General features: G+C 39.9%; 1 protein-coding gene across 3 annotated transcripts in view; it reads right to left on the bottom strand.

Annotated features, from left to right (window-relative positions):
- Positions 1-3,431: 3,431 nt before the first annotated feature.
- Efna5 (ephrin A5) overlaps positions 3,432-24,284 on the bottom strand; it is a 272,339-nt gene continuing 251,486 nt past the window's right edge. For 2 of the 3 annotated variants that reach the window (XM_010608596.1, XM_010608614.1), the window contains exons 3-5: positions 10,127-10,192; positions 9,644-9,724; positions 3,432-4,408 (exon numbers count right to left, since the gene is read on the bottom strand). In XM_010608596.1, the coding sequence (XP_010606898.1) occupies positions 4,287-4,408; positions 9,644-9,724; positions 10,127-10,192 (269 nt within the window). In that variant the 3' untranslated portion in view covers positions 3,432-4,286. The remainder of the gene's footprint in view (positions 4,409-9,643; positions 9,725-10,126; positions 10,193-24,284) is intronic. The other variant, XM_010608604.1, reaches the window with a different exon arrangement.

Here is a 24,284-nt window from a genome sequence, read left to right as displayed (position 1 = left end):
ATTTAGGTATACTTGTATGGACACGTGTATATACAAATACAGATCATATGGGTTTGTTTGTGTGTGGATTTTTTTTTTTTTTACATTTTCTTTTACTTTTATATAATGTCAGCATTTCAAAACAGCACTCGATGAGTAAGTGCAAAGGAACTGCAAAGCAGGGCAGTACAAGCACAGGACCACACGGAGCTGGACTCCACACCCAGACGCACACACAATGAGTGGCTTCAATGGGGTGTCAAAAGTAAGCATGGAAAGCGGATTTTGACTTATGGGTAACCTCCAACATGCCAGCATCTATTAAACTGTACAGACAATGGGAGCAAGCCCATTGTAGGGAGATTTGTCTCACACCCAAACAGCTCTGGGGCAAATGCATGGGAAAAACTCAGTGATGCCAAACCAGAGATAGCCCATTTACGGCTCTGAGGGAAAAGAAAATGTGGGAAGAAGGCAAGAGACAAAAAATAAAACAAAATAAACATAAAAAGTCAATGGGGGGTAGGCAAACAGGAGTATCAGTGGAGGTGTTTTCAAAAGAAAAGCTAGTGACCACAACTCTGAGCAATGAATGAAAGGGAGATTTTAAACCTTTTTTTTTTTTTCTAATTTTTTAAAAAGAAATAAAATGACTGCAGCCGTTGCTAAGGCACCGGAGAAAAACAGAGTCCCTGAAAATCCACAGGTACTGTGTGACTCTTCCTTTCACAACGACACAGACAGGGGAATGGCTCCCATTTAACCTTCCTAAAGGGATTAACGTGCAGCCATTCCTGTGCCTGCTCTGCACTTCTTACTGACAAGACTCTTCTTGGGGGAGAAAATGAAACAGTCCACGAAACAACCACAAACAGAAAACCAAACCAAAGTACAGAACCGCTACCAAGTTCTCTAAGTCTTTTTTCAAACCACATGCGCAAGGTAAGGAAGGATCACAGGGCTCCAACATCAGACCTTGAAAACATTGAGGACACAATATTGATCAAAAAAGTCTTGTTGTTCCAGGTCACAGGATGATGGAGTCTTAGGATTGGGTGGGTGATGACCACACATGAGTCCTATATGGAGCAGTGTCTCAGCCACTTGTGACTTTTCTCAGCCATGGACACATTGGATGTTTCAAAGCCTCAATGCATGTTTTGTATCCTGAAAGTCTATTGTTCTCACTTACAAAAGACATAAGAATCAAATTAATACTTTATTATCAAACACTATATACAACAGAGGTTGCTAATAATACAGAATTTAAAGAACGCAGGTTTTTTTTTTTTTTAATGTTTTACTTTTCTTTCCTCTGCCACCCAAGAAAGTACAGTACAAAACAATAGTCTAAACTAACACGAACTGTTACCTGGTCTATTAAAGGATACACGGTATCCACTAAACAGACAGATCCTTATTTCCCTGCTTCATGTAGCAAAGCCCTCGGCAACCAGGGGCAAAGGTCGCTGAGGTTTGACCAACTGGGGCTGAGGGCCAGCTATGGCTACCCTTCAAGCTCTTGAATTGTTTTTTTAAATTAAAAGCTGCTACAGAGTTGCATCGACATCCTCCTATGCCCCCATAGGATTGTAACACCACCACAAAAGGCCACCAGCGCTTTTTGGACAAGATGAAAACTGTCCAGCATTAATCATCTTCTTGAAGACTTCAAGGCAAGTGCATTAGCTATGAATATATCACTTCTAGGTAGAGAAGCATACAGTCTACTGGTGCGGATAGTCTCGCTAATTTTTGCTTGTTTTTACTTAATTTGTGGTGGCACAATGGTGAAGTAAAAGGGTCTAATTTCCCCATGAAAAACGAAAGACAATGGCAAAGAGGGCCATGAGTAATTATTTTATCATTTGTTAGAGACAAATGCTAGAAAAACCACAGAAGTCACCATTTCTAAAATGAACTTAGCACTGCTAATGTAGTTATGACTAACTGGAATCATTACAGGATCATTTGATTTCCTTGGTTATAGAACATGCAGTATTATTTGTTTCTGACTATTGATCCATTTTAGAAGGTATCATCCCCCCCTACTCAAATCCTACTGGACCAACAAGCCTGTAACTATTAAGAAAAAACAAGAATATTTCTTCATATTACAGAGAGTACTGAGCATATAAATAGTTAAAGGAAAAAGGAATCGAATGCTGTGAACTGTTGTTTCAGTGAAATGCTGGGTGCCTTCTGTGATAAGACTCTGCCACTCCAGAAAAGTTCCTGATGTCAGGGGGAAAGGGTTGATTGTATCTGTGGGGCTGGCAACCCCACTCATGGTTCTAAGTGAGAACAGACTCAGTAGTAACATCCACTCCAAATGGATCAGTTTAGCCCAGACTACATTTCAACATGTGTACAACTCTCTAGGGTGCAGTACGTTTGCAGCTGCCTTTCATTCACATATTTTTCTAATTCAAAACTACTCACAATTCTAAGCAAATTTCCATTCATGAAGTCTGTCCATAATATGACCCCCCACACTTTTTTTTTTACATATACATCTTAAAAAACGAATATATAAAAATCCTTATTTTGCTGGAATGCTTTCAACTTTTTCACATTTTACACGATCATTGCATTTATTGATTTACTTACTTTGAAAGGCATCGTTTCTATTGACATGTCGTGCAATAGCAAAAAAAGGCTAGATCGCTTTTTCATTGGTCTGACACTTTTCTCTGTCTAGGCTTTGGAGTTTAAAGTTCATGAGAGCCCCACTAATAGAAACCCCAAGGCTTACATTTCCTGGTAATCAACTGGAAATGTCCCCTGTTGGCCGTGCTAAAATTCCTTACACAGGGTTATCCTATGCTTATTCTCCTTTGCCCCACCCCCACAATGAAACAAGATAGCCCCCTGTGTTTCTAAATGTATCAAGGGATACCACTTTTTCTCACATGTTTAAATAGGACAAGCATATATACTCACTCTCAGCATAAAGTATATCTAAATAATGTATTTTCTATTCTAGTGGATTTTTAAAAAAATATTTTGTTAAAGTCTTTGGGACTCCATCTTGTTTATCTCCCACAGATAAACACATGTTCCCCTTATGCTTTAGGCTGTGTCAGAAAGGGAAAGAATATAAAATCAACACTTGAATTTCTTTTGTTCCAAACTTTGGAATTTTTATTCCAAATTTCCCTTTAGCCCTCCCAAGTAGTGCTGACTGACTCTCCTGGTGACAGGGGTTTGTGTCTGAGTCCCCTGCGGAGCAAAACGTGGGCACTGGGGTGGGAGTCGGGGAAAGGCCACAGCACACTGGCGCTCCAGCAAAGCCCAGTCACATCTCCTCTGGCCACTGACTTCCTTTCCTTGGTACACACTGTCCCCCAGAGGAGCAGCCAAAGCTATTTCACTCTGCACTCATCAACCCTGGCTTGTCAGCCTTGGGGAAGGTCACTTTATTCATAAAAATGCCTCTTTGAGCTAAAAAAAAAAAAAAAAAGTTGTAGCACCATGGTGATCTGTATTCAAAGAAAAAAAATCTGGTGTCCACTGCCCAGTCACCAAAAGAACTAGAGGCACTCACACATACACACCCCACCAAACATAGAGTTTTCTCTGTTTTTACACTAGCTCTGGGTTAGCATTCCTGCACCCAAGCCACCTCCTGGAAAGAAAGAAAGAAAAAAAAAAAGGTTTCTTTTACAGAGCACAAGTTTTGCTGTCAAGAATGTTTTAAGACAGTCATATTAAAAAATCCCAGTGTCTCAACCTTTTAGAAGCCTGTTCATTTATACACTCCTAGAGGAAATGGTGTACTATTATATCTATTTTTAATACCTCCCCTCTGGACCTGACATGGTGACACGATGCCCTGCACGATCATCTTACAGTCCTGAATGAGAAGGCAGAAATATTGTATAGGAGCGGGAACCCCCCGGGCCTGGCCATCACGGGCGGCATCTGCCACTATTCTTCCTTGTCCGTATCCCGCCAACCCGGTGCACTAACGGAGGTGAGCTCTTACAGGAGAATGCACAGGAGCTGGCGAACCACTGGTGTCACTACGACAATTTGGCATTTTCATCTGGAGTCCATTTAATGTGGAGGGGGTGAGAGAAGTCGAGGGCAAGGACTGGGGGTGGGGTGGGGGAATGGAGGCAGCAACTAGTTTAGCCTCCCAACCCCTAGCTGTTGCTTAGAATTTGGGCTGAAGGAAAGAAAACAAATATCTGACATCTGCCAAAACCCAATAACAAGTCCCTTCTTAGGATGAGCAGTTAGGTGGATCTCTGGTGTTCCAAGACCCTGATGTTCTCTGTGACAGGTGACGGGAGGAGACTGTGCTATAATGTCAAAAGCATCGCCAGGAGGAACAGTAGGATCGCCAGAAGGCGGCTGGGTATCCTTGGTGTTTGTGCCGCGTTCTCGCCGCGGGATGGCTCGGCTGACTCATGTACGGTGTCATCTGTTCAAATAGAAAGCACACATTCCAATGAGATTTCACATCCTTAATAACTCTCTCGCAGCAGCCTGCTGTTAACAGACCTCGCCACCCTCTGCAAAGTAGGGTAATGAACCTTGTGCCACCATTGACTTTCATGTCTGCATAATCACTCATTATTTACAGCAAACAAAAGAGAGGCAGAGAAAATTGGACTTTCATGGCAGTATTAGTACTTTCCTTTAAAATGGAGGGCAGGGGGATAGTGCATACACTATAGCCTTTGCAACATGAACTACTTCAGTTTGCTAGCAGTCAGATACACCTTGCACGAACATGAGATGCTGAATGTGCCTGTTAAGTCTCAGATGCACAGGAAAGAAAGTACGTGTTGCAGGACATAGGGAAAGGAGGCAGTTATGTCGGTATATTAGTGGTTAACCAGAAAGGGTTGCTCATTTTCCTCTTTTAAGCCATTTCATAGGATTAGAGTTGGTTGGTTGGATTCCTAGATGAATTTTCAAATATGAAAAGTTAAATGCCAAAACAAGAGCATTTTAAATAAACTACGTATAATGCCCAGGAAACTTCAATAAACTAGTACCCACTGGTGTGGCTACAATTAGAAATCAATTATGGTGCTATTTCTATTACAGGCCCTGTATCTCCAGGATTAAATTACTTGAACTTGACTATTTTTATTTTTATCAGGCTGAAACTTGGCACATAAATTATCAGCATGGATGCAAATTTTCCTCTAAATAAAATGGATTAAGTGAGTTAAGCTTCTTTTATTTAGCTATAAAGTGTTCTACAAGACTGCCTCTGACTTTGGATAGCCTCCCTGATCTGCATGATTAACAGGCTTAACTTCGAAATGGGAACTTTGCAGTAATTAGTTCCCAGAGACAGATGGAGGCGTGCCCAGGATCCATGCTATTCTCTAGTGTAGCCCATCTTCTCCCTTCCACCTGGCCACCTTCCTCCCACTTGTGCTTCCACACCAAGCAGCCCCTGAATGCCAGGCCATCCTGAGGACAACAGCAGCCTCTGCGCAGATTTTATCCAGCAACAAGGGAACTTCCTGTAGGAGCTCAGCACTTGCCACCTGCGACTCACTCCGTGGTCAATCCGAGAGGATGGTGGTAAGTGAGATTCTAGTGGCTGCTCTGTTATGTAGATCTCACAAGACAATCTCTAAATATCCCTGAATGACCTACATTGAGCCTCTCCGTGGATGAACTACCCATTATTTTAAACTCATTTATATTTTTCTACCACATAACATGTCATAACAGGGTAGAGCCACAGTCCCTATTATTTGTCTTAAATGACCTCTTTGGGGGCTGACTGGCTGGCTCCTGCTTCAGACATGCTCATTTGAGATATTTCTGTCCATCACAGTCACTCCCCATGTGAACTAAGAAATATGTCTTCTCAGTATGGCATATCTTGCCCTGGCCATGAGTATTCTTATCATTTTAGCCCATCCTCATATAGAAGCTGCTGCACCCCTTTGTCTGATTTGCTTGCCTTTGCTGGACCTCAGCAAGCCTATTTGGAGTGGTTTTAGCTTAGGAGACTAGAAGAGGTTAGGAAGCAAGAATGGGAAGATGAGTGATTCACAGAGAAATATATTAAACCCTGCAAAATGTAGCCAAGTACTTGTAGACTCTCCCTTTTTCTCTGTTCTTTTTTAGCCTTGCCATGGTATTAATAAATCTGTAGTTAACAGGAGGTAGAAGCAAAGGCCCTGAATAACTCTGAAATTAAAATCCAAATCACTTTCTTAAGAGCACCAAAGTGGTGTCAGTCAAAACAGTGGAGTACTTCAGGCTTAACTGAGAAAGAACCATAAACTCAGAGGATTTCAGAATTCATTTTGAAACGTCACTCAGACAACTGAAATTGCATCATGTATTGGGTTCTTGTCTCAGACAACTGAAATTGCATCATGTATTGGGTTCTTGTCTACCTTATTCTTACTATCACATTGTACAATCCTTCTTGTGTAGGGAGGTGTACTGCTAAAAGGTAGCCAAACAGAACTGAGTTACTCAGCTTAAGCATGAATGGGGACACTTCTACAGCTTCTGCTCCCCTCCTGGTGTTCTGTGAGCCAGAGCCATTACTCTCAGTTCACTCATCTCCAGACATAGTTAAAGGACCTTGCAGAATAACTGAGCAGAAGGCTTTCATTTTTCATCTAAGTGAAGCGTGAGGCTGACTGTGCCTTTTATTGGCCATCTCTAGAATTAGCTCTTTCCTGAGCAATAAATGAATATATACAATCATGTTCCCCACAGAGAAAAGCCAGGCCACACATCAGGGCATTATGACTCTTCTCTTGTTCTTGTAACATGATGCTCTCCAATTAGTATTTTAGGAAGCATCCTTTGATTAAATCAGAGCCTCAATGATGAGAGATTCTATGACCCCCAAAATTGAAATGAGGAAGTGGCTATCAACTGGGTAAATCTGTGCACTATCAAAATTCCAAGGCAGAATTCCTAAGCAACATCTGTTCCAATGGCAATTACACCTAAATATGAGAGGATTTCTAACACTTGTAACAGTGAACATGGATTGGAAGAAGAAAATGTTCCTCTTCAGAAGCCAAATCAATTCTTGTCTCCTGGCTACAGGATTCTGCCACATGGGGGTTTCACTGTTAACTGAGAGAACACCAGCAAGATTTTGGAGCATGTGATGTGGCATATGTCTGCCCTGAGATCATCCTGCATCCCTGATGATAGGAAACTGGCAGGCAGAGTAGGCAAGCAAACAAAAAGACAAATACATTCCAAAGACAGGTGAATTAGTACATATTGCCGAGAACATGCAGTGGGATCCTTTCAGGCTCGGTGGGTTCACAGTCCACCTCTCCTCAGAGTGGGTAAAGATAAATATTCACACTTGAAGAACTTCAGGTTGGACTGAATTTTCCAAAGAATAAAGTGAATTACTCAAATTTGTTATTGTATTCACACTGCCATTGTGACTTAACCTTGTCTCGCTCTTTTAATAAAGTTGTTCACCAGAAAATACTGAAAAATAGCCATGACGGACTCAAAGAGCTCTTCCTGCATGTTCACCTGTGCTCTATCATCCAGCACATGCGTGCACACATGTGCGCACATACGCGCATGCACACACTCAAGTAAATCCTGCGATAGTTTGCAAAACTCCTACCAGTTATATATTCATAGATTTGGGGGAAGTGTGAATATTAAATATTGAGGAAAAAAGAGGTGGTTACCCAAAAGATAATGACATATGCTATATATGAAAGTCTTACTATCTTGCATTTTATCATTAGTTGAATTTAAAGATAATTTTCCTAATGTGCCTTCAGTCCTGGAAAAAAATAAAAAATAAAAACATGCGATCTGTTGTTTTTAAACAACCTCTTGCCCTCTAGATAGACAATAAAGTTTACCTGGAAAAAGGATTGTAGGAAAGATATACCTTCATTCTACACATGTATCACAAAATCATAATCTTGGGGGCATGTTTTATTTGTAACACACCGAACTCTGTTGATCATTCTATTTGTGACTTATCGACAAAGCCAGTACTTGTTCTATTTGCCTTTACTTCGAGAAATGGAAAAAAAACAAAAGAAGCAAAAGAAGAACCAGCACTTTTATAATAGTACTGGAATGGGAGCCACAAGTTACGGACATTAAACTTGGATACATCTAACTGGCTGTGTGGCCAAGGCGATTCTCCTCAGTTACAGCAGGAAGACTGTAGACTCCATAGTCCTTAAAAGAGATCCTGCTGGACTTTTAGTGTCAATGATAGCCTATGTCCACAAGCTTGGGAGGAGTCTGGTCCTTTGAAAGGCCACAGTAAAGCTCCCAGATTTCCAGGACAAGATAAAAATGTCTCCCTGTCAGCACTCATTCCTTGCAACTTTCTAAAGAGGCTAGCTGATCCCTGGGGAACCTCTAAGGCTCTCATTTGTGCTCTGGGTGAGATGCCTGCCTTAGAAAGACAGAGAATGCTTGGGGGGAAAAAACCCAACTCTTCCTGTCAGTTACAAATGAAAGCTATTGTACGTCCTGAGGCACAGCATACTCAGGGGACATTTCTCTAAGGCTCCACGACTGTTATCCCCCTAAAAACACTCAGGATAAAGTGGACCTCCAATCCCTTTAATTTCTAGGACTGTAAGAAAGAGAAGTCCTACTGCACACAAAAAGACCCCCAAAGGGGGGGGATCTTTATATAAGGAAGGGGACTCAAATCTTGGTATGAAGAGAAAATAATTTTACTTTCTTTAAGCTTTGAGATAATTAAGAAAAGCCATGAAGATCTCGAGCAGGTAGGTGGAAAAAGACACCACACAGGAGGGGCACACACAGAATCTCCCAGGCACACCCGTCCACCAGCAGTGGGTGGAAAGAAGGTTTCCTCCCTCACGACAGGTCTAGTTGCACGGAATGGTCGGACTGAATTTATAGCCAAACGGATAGCTTATAAGTTATTACCCACAATATGCTTACATGAGTCCTCGTGTGGGCTTTATTTTTTCTCACAGGAACGGGAAAATTTGGGCATGTGAAGTGAATAGTACAAAAAAGTATTTATTCTTAAAATTTATTTTGCCTCAGGAATCACATTTGTCTCAATAAGCTACCGTCTACCTGGGTGTGAGCAACGGGTGTGGGAACTTGTGGCAATATGTTTATTCTTCTTCGGACCAATTGCTATTGACAACAGCACAAAAATATTGAAATAAAATAAAGCTGTTTACTTAAGTTCCATGATATGTGTAAATTCGTAGGGAAAATTAAGTATGTTGGATTAGCCACTATTTTGTGCAACAGTCTTACTACTTTCATCCACAGAACTGGCTATCAGAAAAAAGAAAATTTTTGAAACATAAACAACAGAAATGTTTTCTTTCTTATATGAAAACAGATCTTTTATGATTCAGTGATTCACCAGCATGCTCTGAGGATATGGTAAAAGGCAGTGAGATTTTAGCATTCTGATGGGGCTTCGACATTAGGATACTGCATTAAATGAAACCCATGTCCGAAAAAGAAAAGTTATATTTTACCTAACATGCATTACACAAAGATACCAGAAGAATGAGGTAGAATATAAGTAATATTAGCACTGCTAGCAATGGACAAATGCAGAACAACTATAGCATGCAAACGTGCAGAGAAGAAGAAAGGAAAAAAAGTACTGAAGCACCAGAGAGATAGATGCATTTGTTAAAAGAGATTCTCTAAGCATACTAACCTGCTGGTTCTAATGAATTTTCTACTTTGTCGTTAACATCGAAAACACGATCATGAACACCTATAGTTTTCATACAGCTATCTATAACAAAAATAGAGATAACAGCCAAATATGTTAGTGAAGACACCCTTAAACTCCCATTTCTTTCTCTTTTCTTTCTCTCTAGTTTTTCTTTTATTTATGGAGAGATTTTTTTTTACAGTCAGTGGCATGTATCCAAATGCCAATATCGTTCCCATTTGCTGTTCACGTACAACAAGCTAAGAAACAACAAGTTAGCAACTGCTGTGTACTTAAATAAAAGCATCATGAAGAATGATGAGAAAAAATACGATGAAAACTAAAACATGGATGTTGATATACAAAACAGATACCACACAAAATTTAACAGTAAAAAAAAAAAGTTTTACCGCTCTGAACCAGACCACACGATCAAGCATGCGCAGTGAAGGCACCCTCTGAGGCCCATTCTAGTGAACTTACTTGTTGGTCTCACAAAGACTTTGAGCTTTAGGCAGGACCTTCTTCCATTATCTGGGATTGCAGAGGCTGTGGAGAAGGCAGAGAGAGGACGAGAGAAAGGAGAGAACGACAACCAATTACTCTTAGGTTCACATGCAAATGGTCTGCGGTACACTCTTTCATGGCCAATAGGTACCTGACTTAATTCTTGTCAGAAGATAAACTAACAACACCAGTTAGTTGGACTGATTTAACTGCTAAGGATAGGGCTCCTTTCATCTCCCTGTCTTCTCCTTTCACAACAGCAGAGAAGTATGCAAGAATGTGGGTAATCTGGGGAAAAATACTTTGGACTTTTATTTCAAAGGTGCTTCCATTTAACTTGATCTGTCATCAATTTTCTCTAAATCAGTAGGATAACGCTTGAGCCCTCTGCTTTATGAGCTGCTCCTCCTCCACTGCAGGATAAGGGGCCCACGAAAGACCGGGTGAAAGTGCTGGCAAAACCGGTGACACACAGCTGCAAGGCAAGGCTGACTTAAACATGACCTATCTCTGCTGGGGAAAGCAGAGCTTCGCCCGTCCCAAAAGCTTGTCTGTCAGTGCTCCTCGTGTAATTCAATTAGAGGTTTTACTCAGAACTTGGCTCCACTTTCCATCTGACTGAACCAAGCCCAGTGACTTCCATCATGCTGTTATAGGTACAATATGCTATTGAGAAAGTATTATGTTGCAATGGCACATTTATTTTTTTTTAATTTGCCACAGAGAAGGATGGAATTAATAAAGTGGGCTTACCAAAACATGACAACATGTTTCAAGTTATAAATTATTCGAGGAAGAAACTTTCTTCTCCTCTTCAAAATAATAAGATTGTAAACTTTCCCTACGTCTGAAAGATTATCTCCCTTCCATCCTCACAGCATAATGTCAAAGGGATTTCAAAGGGTGGTAAGGCCCTTACTAACCACATGTGTTTACTAATGCATTCTAGAAATGACAAAAATTACAGAAACAAGAACTGCATGCTTTTTCTGCTTGTGTGTTTGCTTCAAGTGGTTTCTTTGTTCAGAAAAAAGCAGATGACATCAGTCAAAGCACACATGGCTTAAAATTAGTTTGGTAATAACCGAAGTGACAGAGAGAAAACCAGCATTTTGTGTGCCTTCTCTCTTTTATTTTTGTGCTATTTTGCATGAGGAACCCAGAAACAAAAAATGCTTACTTTGCAAGTGCGAGAATTCAACATGCAAACTGCACCTTCATTCTACACGAGTGTCCTTATGTACCTACAGATCTGTCCTGGAGGACAGCTTATAAATTCACCGTCTAAAAGAAGTCAAGCACTAAAGGACCCCCGGTGTCATTATCTAACACCTGTTGAAACTCTTAATTTTAAGGCAAAAGTAAGAGAAAAGATGTTTTTGGGCCTTTCCATCTCCCCTGGCCCCTCTGACAAGCAGTTAAGAAGTGCTAACAGCTGGCTTTGCAATAGGCTTTCATTAAATCAAAGTCAGAAAAACTCCCTCTGCTGACATTTACAGTAACTAGTGTGTTATTTAGGGCACAATATTTGCACTCTGTGGTTTGATCCAGGAAATGGTGTCCTTCCTGTGGCCCCCAACTGCAAATGTGCCTGTCACAAATGCAGCACATGTAGGTGATTCCAATTCGTCAGGAAATCATGGGTTCTTAAGAGTGTCTGTCTTTTTCATACGAAGTGGTGTGGAAGAGTGACACGCTATTCGCACAGCCATTCTATAGATTTCTGAGCTGAGATGAACTCACTTCAAGCCCTGTGAATTTGATTTGCCACATGCAAATAACTGATTTTACACATGATACCACAAGGGAAACAGGCTCAAAGTGGGATCAAATGTTTAATTGTTTTAGCGAGAAGCTTTCTGGATTTAAAATAGCTCTGATTTTTTATTAAAAAGAAATAAATCCAAGACTTAAAAACTATTGTAGAGTCTATTGGAATAACTAAACAGTGGTAAGTGATAATCCACACAGAAAAATATTATCATTCTTCTCAGCTCACAGGGAGAGATTGCAGCCTTAGCTACTAGATTAGCTACGTTCTTGTGTGAATTAAAAATACCAAATCTGTTTGTATAAAATAGAAACCTCTCTTCCCCTATTACAGATTCATCTCCTCTGATCAGAAAAGCTGAAACTAAGAGGGCATGATTCATGCTTTGTGATACTTTGTTACCACCTAGATCCGATGGACAGAGAACATTAAAATACAACGTGACTTGCCAAGGCAGGTACAGACCAAATGACGCTGGTTGGCTCCACAGCTTCTGGCCTGAGCTCACAGAGTGAATTCCCAACTCGAAGAGCCACGCTGAGTGGTAGGCTTTGCTAGTTTAGTAAAAATTGGGCTCTGTCTTATTTGCCATATTGAAATACAAAAATAAAACCAGAAAAAGGACAACAATTTTTTTCACTATACCAGCAAAGCTCTATTTCTTATAAATAGTTTTAAAAGGGAGAATATAACTTTGTTCCACATTAAATTCAAGGTTTCTTCACCTTACAGTCCTTGGCTGACAGATGTAGGGTGCCTCTATACCACTTAAAACACAGCCATCTAATATTAGTCATACTTGAAAATATAAGGTAATACAAAAGTTCTTGACTATTCACAAGTATACCAAAGGCAGAGGACTGAGTATTAAAAATACAAAATAATGAGCTGGGCATGGTGGCACATGCCTGTATTGCCAGCATTTGGGAGGCTGAGGCAGAAAGATCTCCACAAGTGTGAGGCCAGTCTAGGGCACATAATGAGTTCAAGGCCAGTTTGAACTACATAGTGAGACCCTGTTTGAACACACACACACACACATACACACACACACACATACACCACAATGAGAGGAAATGAAACATGTAATATTCCTACAAATATAGAAAGAAAATTCTCTCATGATCTTTTATAACCAAACGAAGAAGCAAAGGATAGAAGGGAATAAAAACTTAAAATATGCCTGACTTCTGTTAAAAGGAAGTAATATCAATCCTTTTATGATTCTAGAGAAATATCACTTTATAATAACCAGCATTATTTTTAATAATAAATTAATATGTGTGTTATAAATAAAATCTTACACTACCTTCCTTAGCAAATTAATCATCAACATTGAAAACTGATAGTTAATAAATACCAAAAATGACATATATATTACTGCACCTTCAGGCATGATTTCCAATATTTTAAACATAAACCGTGTGCCAGCTTTCTTACTGGATGCCATGGACGCTAAGCTACCTAAGATCTACTGATCACGCTGTGTGTTGTGCTTTTTCCAGTGGGGACACAAACAGAAACACAGGTGAGGACACCCAGCTCCTCCGTGTGAGAACTGACGTTTGCGTGAAGAACTAGCGCAGGCGCACAGGGAGGGCTGGCGCTGTCTGGAGTGTGAAGCTGCCAGGGGCGCACTGATCGAAGGGACTCAACGGAGGCTTCACCGGGCCTCTGGGAGCAGCGCAACTAGAACAAAAGAATTAGAATACTTCATGTCTACATCCCCAAATACAGATGTGGCAACCAAAAAGAGGTGCTAACCCACAACGGGCAGTGAAAACCTAGGCCTGAATTCTTCCTGGAAAGATAAATGGATTTTCCAATAGAATTTTAAAAATTAAAAGAAAACTCGCCATCAGTTGCCACAACTTCTAAATCCATATTCCTTTCCTCACTTCACTGGTAAAAATCTACAATAGGACTCAGGAAATTGGAAGTGGGGACAGGGGGACCATTAACACACGCAAAACCTCCCGTTCCATTATCTTAATAGCAACTTAATACATCAATGCATAGTGTCCCTTCTCGCTAATAAGCTGTAAAGACGTTCCATTATTAATAGCAACTTAATACATCAATGCATAGTGTCCCTTCTCGCTAATAAGCTGTAAAGTACCAATTAAAACCTTGCGACACATAGTGAAATACAAGATGGGGGACTTCTGGCCCCTGTGTTTAGCACACCATGCTAATAAGGCCATGAGGGTCCCTTATCTTCACTCTGTTCCATGACCTCAGAGAGGGGCCGACAGGCCCTTCCTGAAGACTGGTTCCTTTGATCTTCTGGGGTTTAGGAGCTCAGCTCAACACTTAGCCAGTGTGGTACATAAGGGGGATCATATTCAATGCCCCCAAATTAGTCTTGCTGAAAGCTATGCTTAGCACTGCAGCCAAACCACAGTTCACTACATGTCTCATCACTCAGACACAGCAAGAGAGCACGAGCATCATGCTCATTAGAGCAGCTTCTGACCCGGTTTTCAATGATCCCCATCTCCTGTATGCAGGGTTTTCTGTAATCCCCTCTTCCTGAGAGTGGACTGAACTTGCTAAATTCCTTCTAATGAGTAGAATACAGCAAAAGTTATGATGTGTCACTTCTGGGATTATGTTGCAAAAGCCCAAGACCTCCTTCCTGCTAATAAGCTCCCTTTTATTGTGAGACACTTAATAGAGAAGCCCAAGTAGCAAGGAACCAAGGGAGACTTCCAGCCAAGAGTATCAAGAAACCTGTGCCTGAGCAAGTTAGAAAGTGAATCCTTCTCAGCTGAGCTTTGAGATGACCGTTGCCTCGTAAGAGATCCAAAGTACCCTGCTAAGCTTAACCTAGATTCCTGTGTCACACAAATTCTGAAATAATGTTGTGTTGGCCACAAACTCTTGGAGTAATTTGCAAGAGTTAATGGATACAGGGCAATAAACAAACACATCTCTACAATCACAGGCTTCCCAGGGCTGACTGGGATAATGCTGAAGGATTAAGTAAAACAGGGCAGCTCTGCCCTGGTCTCTCAGAGCTGCCCCCTCCCCATTCTGTTGCCGGGCCCGAACAACTGGATCCTTTTCTAGTTGATATTTCAAGCTACCGTTACAAGTCCACCGAAAATATGCCTTGAAGAGAGGTAATTATAAACTGATGTTGAAGACATACTACAAGACACATCTATTTGTTCTCACTCTCGCATGTAAAAACTGTTTTTCATTTTCCTTCTCATGCATCTTAGCTAGTTTTTGCTAACGTAGTCAACCTGTGCTGTTCCTTGTAATTAGCATGATGTCTCACTTTAACTCTGAATTGCTAGGTGAACCTAAATGATTTTGATACAAAATGTAACTTAAATCAGAAGACTGAATGCCTTTTCGAGAAATAGAATGCAAAGGAAAGTGCTTGAAATGAAAGGATTTTAAAATAAGTGAAAATTTCTCTCATTAACAATAAAAAAAAAACTTACCAATTATTTTACATAGGCCATCAAATTAAGCATAAATACTATGAGACTTCAAGCAACTCAGAAATTCCTGCATAATCAAAAGACCAAGCATTCATCTTCATGAAGAACCAAAACTCTGACAGGAGAGGGACAAGACTCTAGTATTTCTTTCACATTTTTAGGTTCAATACTGTGCTCATTAGTCAACTTTAACATTTCTGCCTAACCTTATTTAGCCTCAAAACTTAATTCGAAAGACCTAGATCCTTCTTTTTGTGTCCCATGTCAATCTGGGTACTTTGGGAAGTTTTATTTTTAAGAACAGTCAGCCACTTTCTTCTTTTTAAAGAAATGAGTGTGTATGTGAGCATTAAAAATGCAGTTTTCCATTATGTTTGCCACAGGCAATATTTCTCAATTTGAGCAAGTCAAAAGAGAAGATAGGTTATTAGTTGTTAGCAGGGCTCAATTTTTCCCCTGTAGGTTTTGCCTGCAGTGTAACATACAACACAAATATATGCAAATAAGGTAGGTGAAGGAAGAATTAAGCATTAATATTCCTCTCACAATAAATGCTGAAAAAATAAAGCTATTTAAATACAGAGTAGTAATGGAAATGTCTTTTAGAATTTAATGAATCAATAAAATCCATTTTGTGCATATAAGTGAAGGGTGGGGAACAGAAGTGGTGGGAATAGGACAGAGATTAACCAAAGCCATATGGGCTTCTTAGAAAATGGTTACCAGACACACAGAAAAAATCTGGAAACAAAAGTTAGGCCTTTTAGGGAAGACTACCCCAGCAACAGTGTGCAACTGGCTAATTTCCAAATTAAGAACAAGATCACCTGTTACGATGGAATACATTGTGCCATTCTACTGACTCAGTTTGGAAATTCACGTTTTTGCGTGTGTGGTGTTAGGGATCAAATCAAGGGTCTTGCACATGTTAGGCAAGTGCTCTACCACTGAGGCACACCCCAGCCCAAAAGCCATGCTTTGATCCCTCAAATTCTCAATCTACAGAGCTCACGTCCCAAGAGTAACCACAGGAGCTAGCTAAATTTGCCAACACATTTCACCTCTTGTAGCTTGCAGTATTACAAGACTTAAATCACCAGCAGGTCAAGGTCAAGGCCCCAGATGTAAAAATTGGAAAGGTGACCAAGTACAGAGGCCTTGGAGAAATTAAAAATACCATGTAAATATTAGATACTTTGATATGGCTCTGGATGGGGGAATCTTAAAAAAAAAAAAAAAAGTAGAAAGGGAGAGGGATGTGTTTCCCACAATAAACCCAGAAGGGAGGAAAACTCACTCTTCAAGTAAAAACTTGGTTTCAACACCAGGGGACTGTAACAGGGAACAAATAATTAGAGTAAAAACTCAGGGCAAGGGAGGTAAAATGAATTCCAGCTGGGCAACTTCAGACAAAAGAAAAATTGGAAGGTACGACTGATCCCACCCATTGCTCCCCCCACCTCTTCGCCCCCTCAGGCAACGTTCTCACTGCAAATTCAAACTTAAGTATTATTTAAATTCCAGCAGCTCAGTCTCAGCAAATCAATTACTTTTTCTCAGTAACTTCAAATAAATGGTTGAGGACAAGTTTCTTTCCACTGATTACTGAGAATAAACAAATAGGACATCATCATGGTTAAGTACACATTTATTTGAAGTATGAGCAAACTTTTACTGGCTTTTAAAAGCTCAGTGACAATCAGCCTGTCTCCACTGAAAAGAGGTATGATATGTCTTTGACAGCACTGAGTTATGAGCAAAATATAACCCATATTCTGGAAAACAATTTAAAAATGCCCCTGATAGGAAACATTTCTAATTCTTGCTAAGGAAAACAAGGCAGTTTTAATAAGTCTGAGTGAAAATCTAGACTTTACTTCTTTCTTCAGTGAATGAGAAAATCTAACTCACCTATACAGCCACAGAAAGCAAGATAACATTTAGATATCACTTTAATTTTTTAAAAGCCCTGAACATGAACAAATATTCATTTTATCGTTAAATATTTTAGAGCTAAAAAGAATTCCTGAGCAACTTCATTTAGAAAAAAAAAAAAATGAGTTTCTTATGGTCAACTAGCCTTCTGTTACTCTCCAAGTCCTGGCCTTGCTGTAAACACATTAGTTGTCCAAGGCTTCTAATACCAGAGGGTCAGATGGTTCTTTTCTTCTTGCTTGTGGTGATTTTGGTGAACCGGGTTCAGAGAGGTATTATATGAAGCAGAGAAATATTATACAATTTTAAAAAATGACAAGCAGAACTATTCAACTAGAAAAATTCTTCAGTGAGAAATTACAATAAATTTATTACAATAAAGGTAATGACAAGAACAAAAGTTCAGATGACAGGTCGAAGTTCTGGAATTCCACAAGAGGGACGATTTATAAGATTCCCGCTCTGCAGGCTTCTTGTACCACTATGTGTCTTATGCCATCAGAGTGGCTGTGAACGGCCACCAACGAAAGCCAGATTCCCCCCCGTTTTCAGTTGTACTGTAATAACAGAAACGAGGTTGTTCTCGTACAACACTAATGTAGCGTGACAGTAAATTACTAATAAATCACCAAGCTAATATAATTCAAAGAGGCTCCTAGAAAAATGTTAATATTTCTTTGAGCCTTTCATAACCCCTTTCATCCTTAACTTCCTCCTTGGAAATCACTTGGTTTGGTGGATAGAGGGCAAGTATAAAGATGCACCACACTGCCTCCTCGACTCAACCATTCTGACTTGTCCTGTGGCTTTCAGCCAGCTGCTTAACTCGCCTACAACTCAGTTTCCCCAGGAGCCTCCCCATCTCAAAACAAATTTTAAGTATGACCTACTTCAGAGGGGCTGTAAAATTTTACAGTGCACTAGGAATCTCAGGTGATGGATCCCCACAGATCGAGAATATTATCTCACTGCTCTGCAGATTGATATCATCTGCTTTATGCCTTTTTCCCCCTGTGCACTGGGACTTCTCAAAATCAAGGCCCAGCTGAGGCTTCTTGGGTCTCTGGATCTGAGTTCAAATATGTAAGCGAGGGAGAGGACAGGCATGGGTAATGGTGAGAAAGCGTTATTTATAATGTCATGTAGAAAACCAGAGGGGAAAACCTTAATTTTCTCTTAAAATTAATGTAGCCTTAATTTTAGTTTAGCTTTTTTCTTTTCTTTTCTGAGATGGAGTCTTGTGATGTTACCGAGGCTATCCTTGAACTTGTGGGCCCAAGGGATCCTGCTGCCTCAGCCTTCTGAGAAGCTGGGGCTATAGGCACTCAATACCATACCCAGCTCTATAAATTTAAGAAGCTGGTTTCCACCCTACTGTGTTAGTGAGGATCGTGACGGTGATGATGAAAATGTTTGTGTGAGGCTGTGTGACGAGACTGATGGTGTTTGGAGAATTAGGACACTGCAAGACTAACCAGTACCCAAGCACTGTGCTGCTCTACACAGATGGTTCTTAGTCCGCTATTCAATATTCTTTTGCACAATATTCAAGTAAATACCTATGCAAATCAATGATTTGTTTTTGGTTGTTTCCTTAACCAGGAGGTTGTGCTCTTCTGGGTGTCTATCATTTCCGGCAAGAGTACAAGTATCCAGGCAGGAACAGCATGGGTTCGGGCTCCAGGCTCCTAACAGAACTCTAGAAGCCTGAACAAAGGAATATTTTCCCTCTGGCTAGGGTCATTTAGGTACCAGGATTGCACACTCTGTTTCACATCAAAAACTCTTTCCATGATGGTGGTTTCGTGTTGACAGAGTGAATACAATCAAGGCCAGTCTCGGGGACTGTATTGCACCTCACTCTGACTGTCTCTGAGCAGGCCCATTTCCAACAAAGTTAATGGCTGTGCATTCTTGTCCATCGCCCTAAGCACGGCAGCCAGGGTCTTTCCTAATCTGATCCCAGTCTTCACTTCCTTCCTTACACCTCACACTCTTTTCTCTCCTTTAGTACACATGAACAGCTAATCCCAATGTCATTATGTCCCAGAACGTCCTAGAAAGTACGATTTTTAAAACTCACATGACCTTTCTTTTGTCTTTTAAAATTGCTGCTTAATTTGGCCACTTCATATATGACCCCTTTCTCCTGTGCAATGCCACTCTTCTGGGTTCTTAAAAACTTCTGCTCTTAAATCCCTCACAGCACATCCTCCAAGCTGTCTGCTTTAGAGCTGGCTGTTACATCTTCTCCCAGTTACTACAGCTATACTTCTACAAGAACAGGAACCGTGGGCTGCCAGTTCTGGTAGTGTGTTGTTCCTGACAGGTGCTCCGTACAGATTTGAGGAGCATCAGCAAGGTAAGGTACCTTACACGAGGCTGTAACCCTCTGAACTGTTAGGGATGTAACTATTCTTCAATTACAGCAGGGTAGGCATTTTTAAGAAAATCAAAAACATAGAATCAGTGTTTCTCCTGTAAGGTAAAAACAAACAAACAATCAAAAACAAAAAACAAAAAACTCTGTATGTGGAACTTCGATATTTTGAAAATAAAGGAAACCTTTGGCCAGTCTTTGTACCAGTTGAGAGATATGTAATCCAATTTCAAATATATGAGGGAAAAGTTGATTCAGATTTGTGACAAAATGAAATCTTACTTTTACATACAGTTTCAGAACATATAAGGGAACTAAAGGTTTATAATATTTTAAGTTTATTATAATGACAAGAATCACTTGAGCACTGGGGAATATTTTACATTCAGACAACTGAAACAGTTTAAATGATACATATTTCCACAGGATAAAGAACACATTCAACCTTTAAATTCAATGTAAAATGGTTAAATACTAATTTTGAAAATGGAACCAAATATTTATATTTGCTAGCCTTATATATGAATTAAGATGTGTAAGCTAATTTGAATAGCATAGATTTAAAATTTTCAGGAAGAATTATTTTTCAAATGTGTTAACTCCGGTGAGCCAAATATCAAAATTTTAATCTAAAATAACCCTTTTACTAAACTATTCGATGGGCAAAGCCACGCTCCTGTGTATCCAAGCTTCACTTTGATCCTTTCAGGAAAAGCTCAGATACTGCCTCTTCAGAGGAGCCTTCCCTGACCAGCCAGCTGAAGGCTCTCCCCACATTCTGTCACCACATACAGCTTTCTACAGGCCCCTAGTAGGGTTGGCAGTTATAGATTTATTTGTTTGTTGGCTTATTGTCTATTTCCTGATTAAATTGTAACTTCCAAAAGCAGGAACTCTTTCGGAAACCTAACACAGTGCTTGACACAAAGTAGGCACCCAAAAGCTATTTCTGAAAAAATGAATAAGTGAATGAACCGAAAACTCAGCAAGCTAGAAATATATTACAAAAACTAGCCAAAGTTGCCAATGTTTTAAAAAATCTGGACATTGATTCGCTATGTTTTTCACTCTCCATGAATATTACTTTTATATTTCGTCTTGCAAAAGCACAGAGCAATCTCACCGATAGCTAGATGAAAACTTCACCCACTTTATTGCTGCTTCAAACTTGTGGCGAGATTTATTTACTGTTTGATTTGCCAGATACCCTAGTTTAGCAAGCAGATAATGCACAGATGGAGGCAAGATGGATAATAATAGGTTGATAAATTACAATTATAACTTTAACATGAAGTGTATTAAATAAATCAATAGTGTATTTTCAGGAGCTTCTAGCATCTGAAGTCTGCAGAGTGAAGAAGAGGACAACCATCTCTCAAAATATGCTTGTTTTTAAAGAAAGTTGTGAAGCTAACATATAAAAACAAGTCATTTATCTATAAGCCATGATATGCTATTATGTTTCAAGCCAATTGTTTAATTCCAATGTGCTATTTAAGTGGTAAGGAAACATTTATGTTTCTGCCCTGACTATACATGTCATATAAATAAGATTTATTGTATTCCTTGGCATTTGGGGGGGATTTCATTGTATTTTTCCTCTTCTCAGTGAAAGAAAACTCTTGGGTCAACTTATCTTTTTAATCTAAGAGGTCTCCGTTGAAATTGGCTTTTGAAGTTTGCTAATTACAAAACTCAACAGGGGTTTTTCCATATTTGGAATAACTCATATTTTTATTCATTAACCCCAGTTTGCAAAAGATTAAAAGTCTGAATAGAAACAAAAGTCTGAAGAACAGCCTCTCCCCGGTGATACCTTTTAGACTCTTCAAGTGCAAACTTTCCCCATACTATCTAATTACAATCTCTTCCTGCAGGCAGAGAAAGTAAAATGTGTATATTTTGAGCTTCCCAACTATGAAGTGCTGTGGGGAAATGAGAAATTGGTAAGAAAATTTTTCAGTCTATATTGGGAAAATTTATTTCAACTTGAGTTACGAGGAAATCGGGATTCTGAAGGGCAACCCTGTGAGCTGCTTTCTGCCAGGCCAAGCCACTGGGTTCAGATGCTTTCATTCTGGTGAAAAGATCATTACCAGGCGGCTCTGGGGAAGTTGGCCCTCCTGTAAGTGTGCGCCTTTGTTATGAATATGGAACAGATGGAGCCAAATCTATCTGCTCCGTAGGAACAAAAACACTTACAACCCAGCTCTCTCTATTAAAGACTCTACTTAGCTCCTTTATACCATCAGTTTTCTGTGCACTGCTGTGAGGTTTTGACTTTATAGAAAAAGGCACTTCATAAAAGCAACAGTTCTCACTCTTAAACCAAAGTGGCCTAAGAACTATAGAAGATGAATATATGGTTTTACCCACATGACTCCTTGAAGATATGCAGATATTCAATTAGGAATATGTGGGGGGGTGTGTGTGCGAGACAGGATTCAGTTCTGGTAAATGTCTGCATTAAAACAACATGAAAATATAGAGGAGAGTGATGAAGCTGTCATGTTTCTCATTATGAGGATGGCATCTAATTGCTCTAGATAATAAAATGCCAGGATTTAATTTTGTATATGTGTCTGTCAGGCTAGTGAGTACTGTCTTGAACAAAAAATACGCACAACAAAATCCACGAGTAAACATAATTAGTAATTAGGACCATTCCATGAAACAAAGGCTATATGATGTGTCTTCACAGTGAAAAATAGTAATAATTACTTTCAACATCATGCCAATTTGCTTTCGTAACCTGAAAGATATAAACACCACAGGTAAAGCCAACGCAGGCACTTCGTTGCCACGCTGAGGAGCCTAGAGACACCCACGGGCCATGCTCACAGTGTGCTATGTCCAGGATACATGTGCGGAAAGAGGGACAGCTGTGTGTGACCAGTGTCTGGATGTGAAAATACAACTGTATGTGGACCTCCCATTGCCAGCAATGGCGGGAGGAGTGTCTGCTTCATTTCATTACATTTATTATCCTGATACATTTAAAGTCTGGCTGCCTCTTCGGAGATAATTGAAAAAAGAAATTCTGTGGCAGGATGCTTTGATTCTGACTAAATCAAGTCTTCGGGCAAATTTCCTCCTGCCAGTGGAAGCACAGCTTGCCTGAAGTCGTAACCTTTGTTGGAGAAAAGGAACTGGCCTTGAAGCAGATCATGAAGCAGATGTTTTATGCCAAATCAGAGTCTGGGGATACGTAGGCTACTGCAAATAAAACTCTTCTTCTGTCTGTTCAATCATTCCAATTCCCTGCAGTGTGAAATATGAACTTGCCAACAAATGGCCAGCATGCTGTGTCTCACAGCAGGGGGGAAAAGTGCCACAGCTGTGCCAGAGACTAGAGAACTCGAGACATGCATGACATGTTCATTAGTTCCCCTTAGGGCCAGGGCCGGAGCCAGGCCAGTCTCCAGAGTCACACACAGAGAAGCAGGAGTGCTGATGACACCCAAAAGAGTTACAAGACATGATTTCCACCTAAAGGAGATGACAACTTGTGGGGACCTCTGTGATGAGCCCAGGAGGTTAGTCCTTAAAACAAGGCCGTGGGCAGATCTTCCCAGGCTCAGACATAACAGAAAAAATAATGTCTGCCAAGATTAAACCTTTCCCCTCTGACATTGTTAGCGGCTTGCTCTGTGAACACTAAAACGATGAAATAATGAAATATATTTTGAGACTCAAAGATGTCTGTGAGACTGAAAAGGCCCATCACAAGAATTGTGATGCCCTTTCTGTGTCTAAGGATGGATATTTAGAAACTGCCCGGCTCACCTGTTGCAGGCAAATGTAACCCTAGATCCTTCTCGCATACTGGCCTTCTACCTCATGAGACGTTACAGTTTCATAATGACAAAATAGCATATTTATCTAAATTAAAGCAAAATGAGACAAACAAGTTTGACTTGGAGGTCCTTTGCAGTATATAGACAACACATATTCAAACACACCCTTATAGCTGTAATCCTAGATTATAAATATCCCATACTCAGTTCTATTGTGAAATATTTGAAAGGTTATTCACATGCTTTCTAGTGCCACATTCTTTCAAGTTTTAATCATGAGCTCTCTAAATAGAAATCATTTGCATGTGTAAACATTTCCTTGCAGTAGTATTTAGCAGTAGACTCTCTTTGTGCAGAGCTATTTTAGAAGGAAAATAAACCTTAATATGGAACAACAATCAAGCATGAGAATAAAAAGGTAAATTAGAAGCTAGAGAAACCCTGCAACCCCTTTATGTAATTTCTGAAAAATGTTTGAAGTTACTCAGTTTTAAAATAGCTCAGAATCACATAGTGTATTTTAGATGATGGATTCTCAGGATACTATTCATATAATCCAATTTACGACCTAAATAATACAGACATTTTTAAGAAATGAAATGAGTTAGAAATAATTTATTATTCTGAAAAGAGGCCAAATAAGTACACATGGTTCAAGCTTGAAATGATACACCATTATCACAACTAACGGCGAATTCTCATTAGTTTAGCATTTCTAAATGAAGATTGTAGTCAATAAATCTGTCACAGAATGGTTACAAATGATTGTTTTAAGGGATTAATAAGACTTATATTT

This window comes from Fukomys damarensis, unplaced genomic scaffold (genome assembly GCF_012274545.1).
Source record: "Fukomys damarensis isolate Sample0158 unplaced genomic scaffold, DMR_v1.0_HiC HiC_scaffold_3, whole genome shotgun sequence".
Lineage (NCBI taxonomy): Eukaryota > Metazoa > Chordata > Mammalia > Rodentia > Bathyergidae > Fukomys > Fukomys damarensis.
This window is presented reverse-complemented; position numbering and strand designations above follow the sequence as displayed.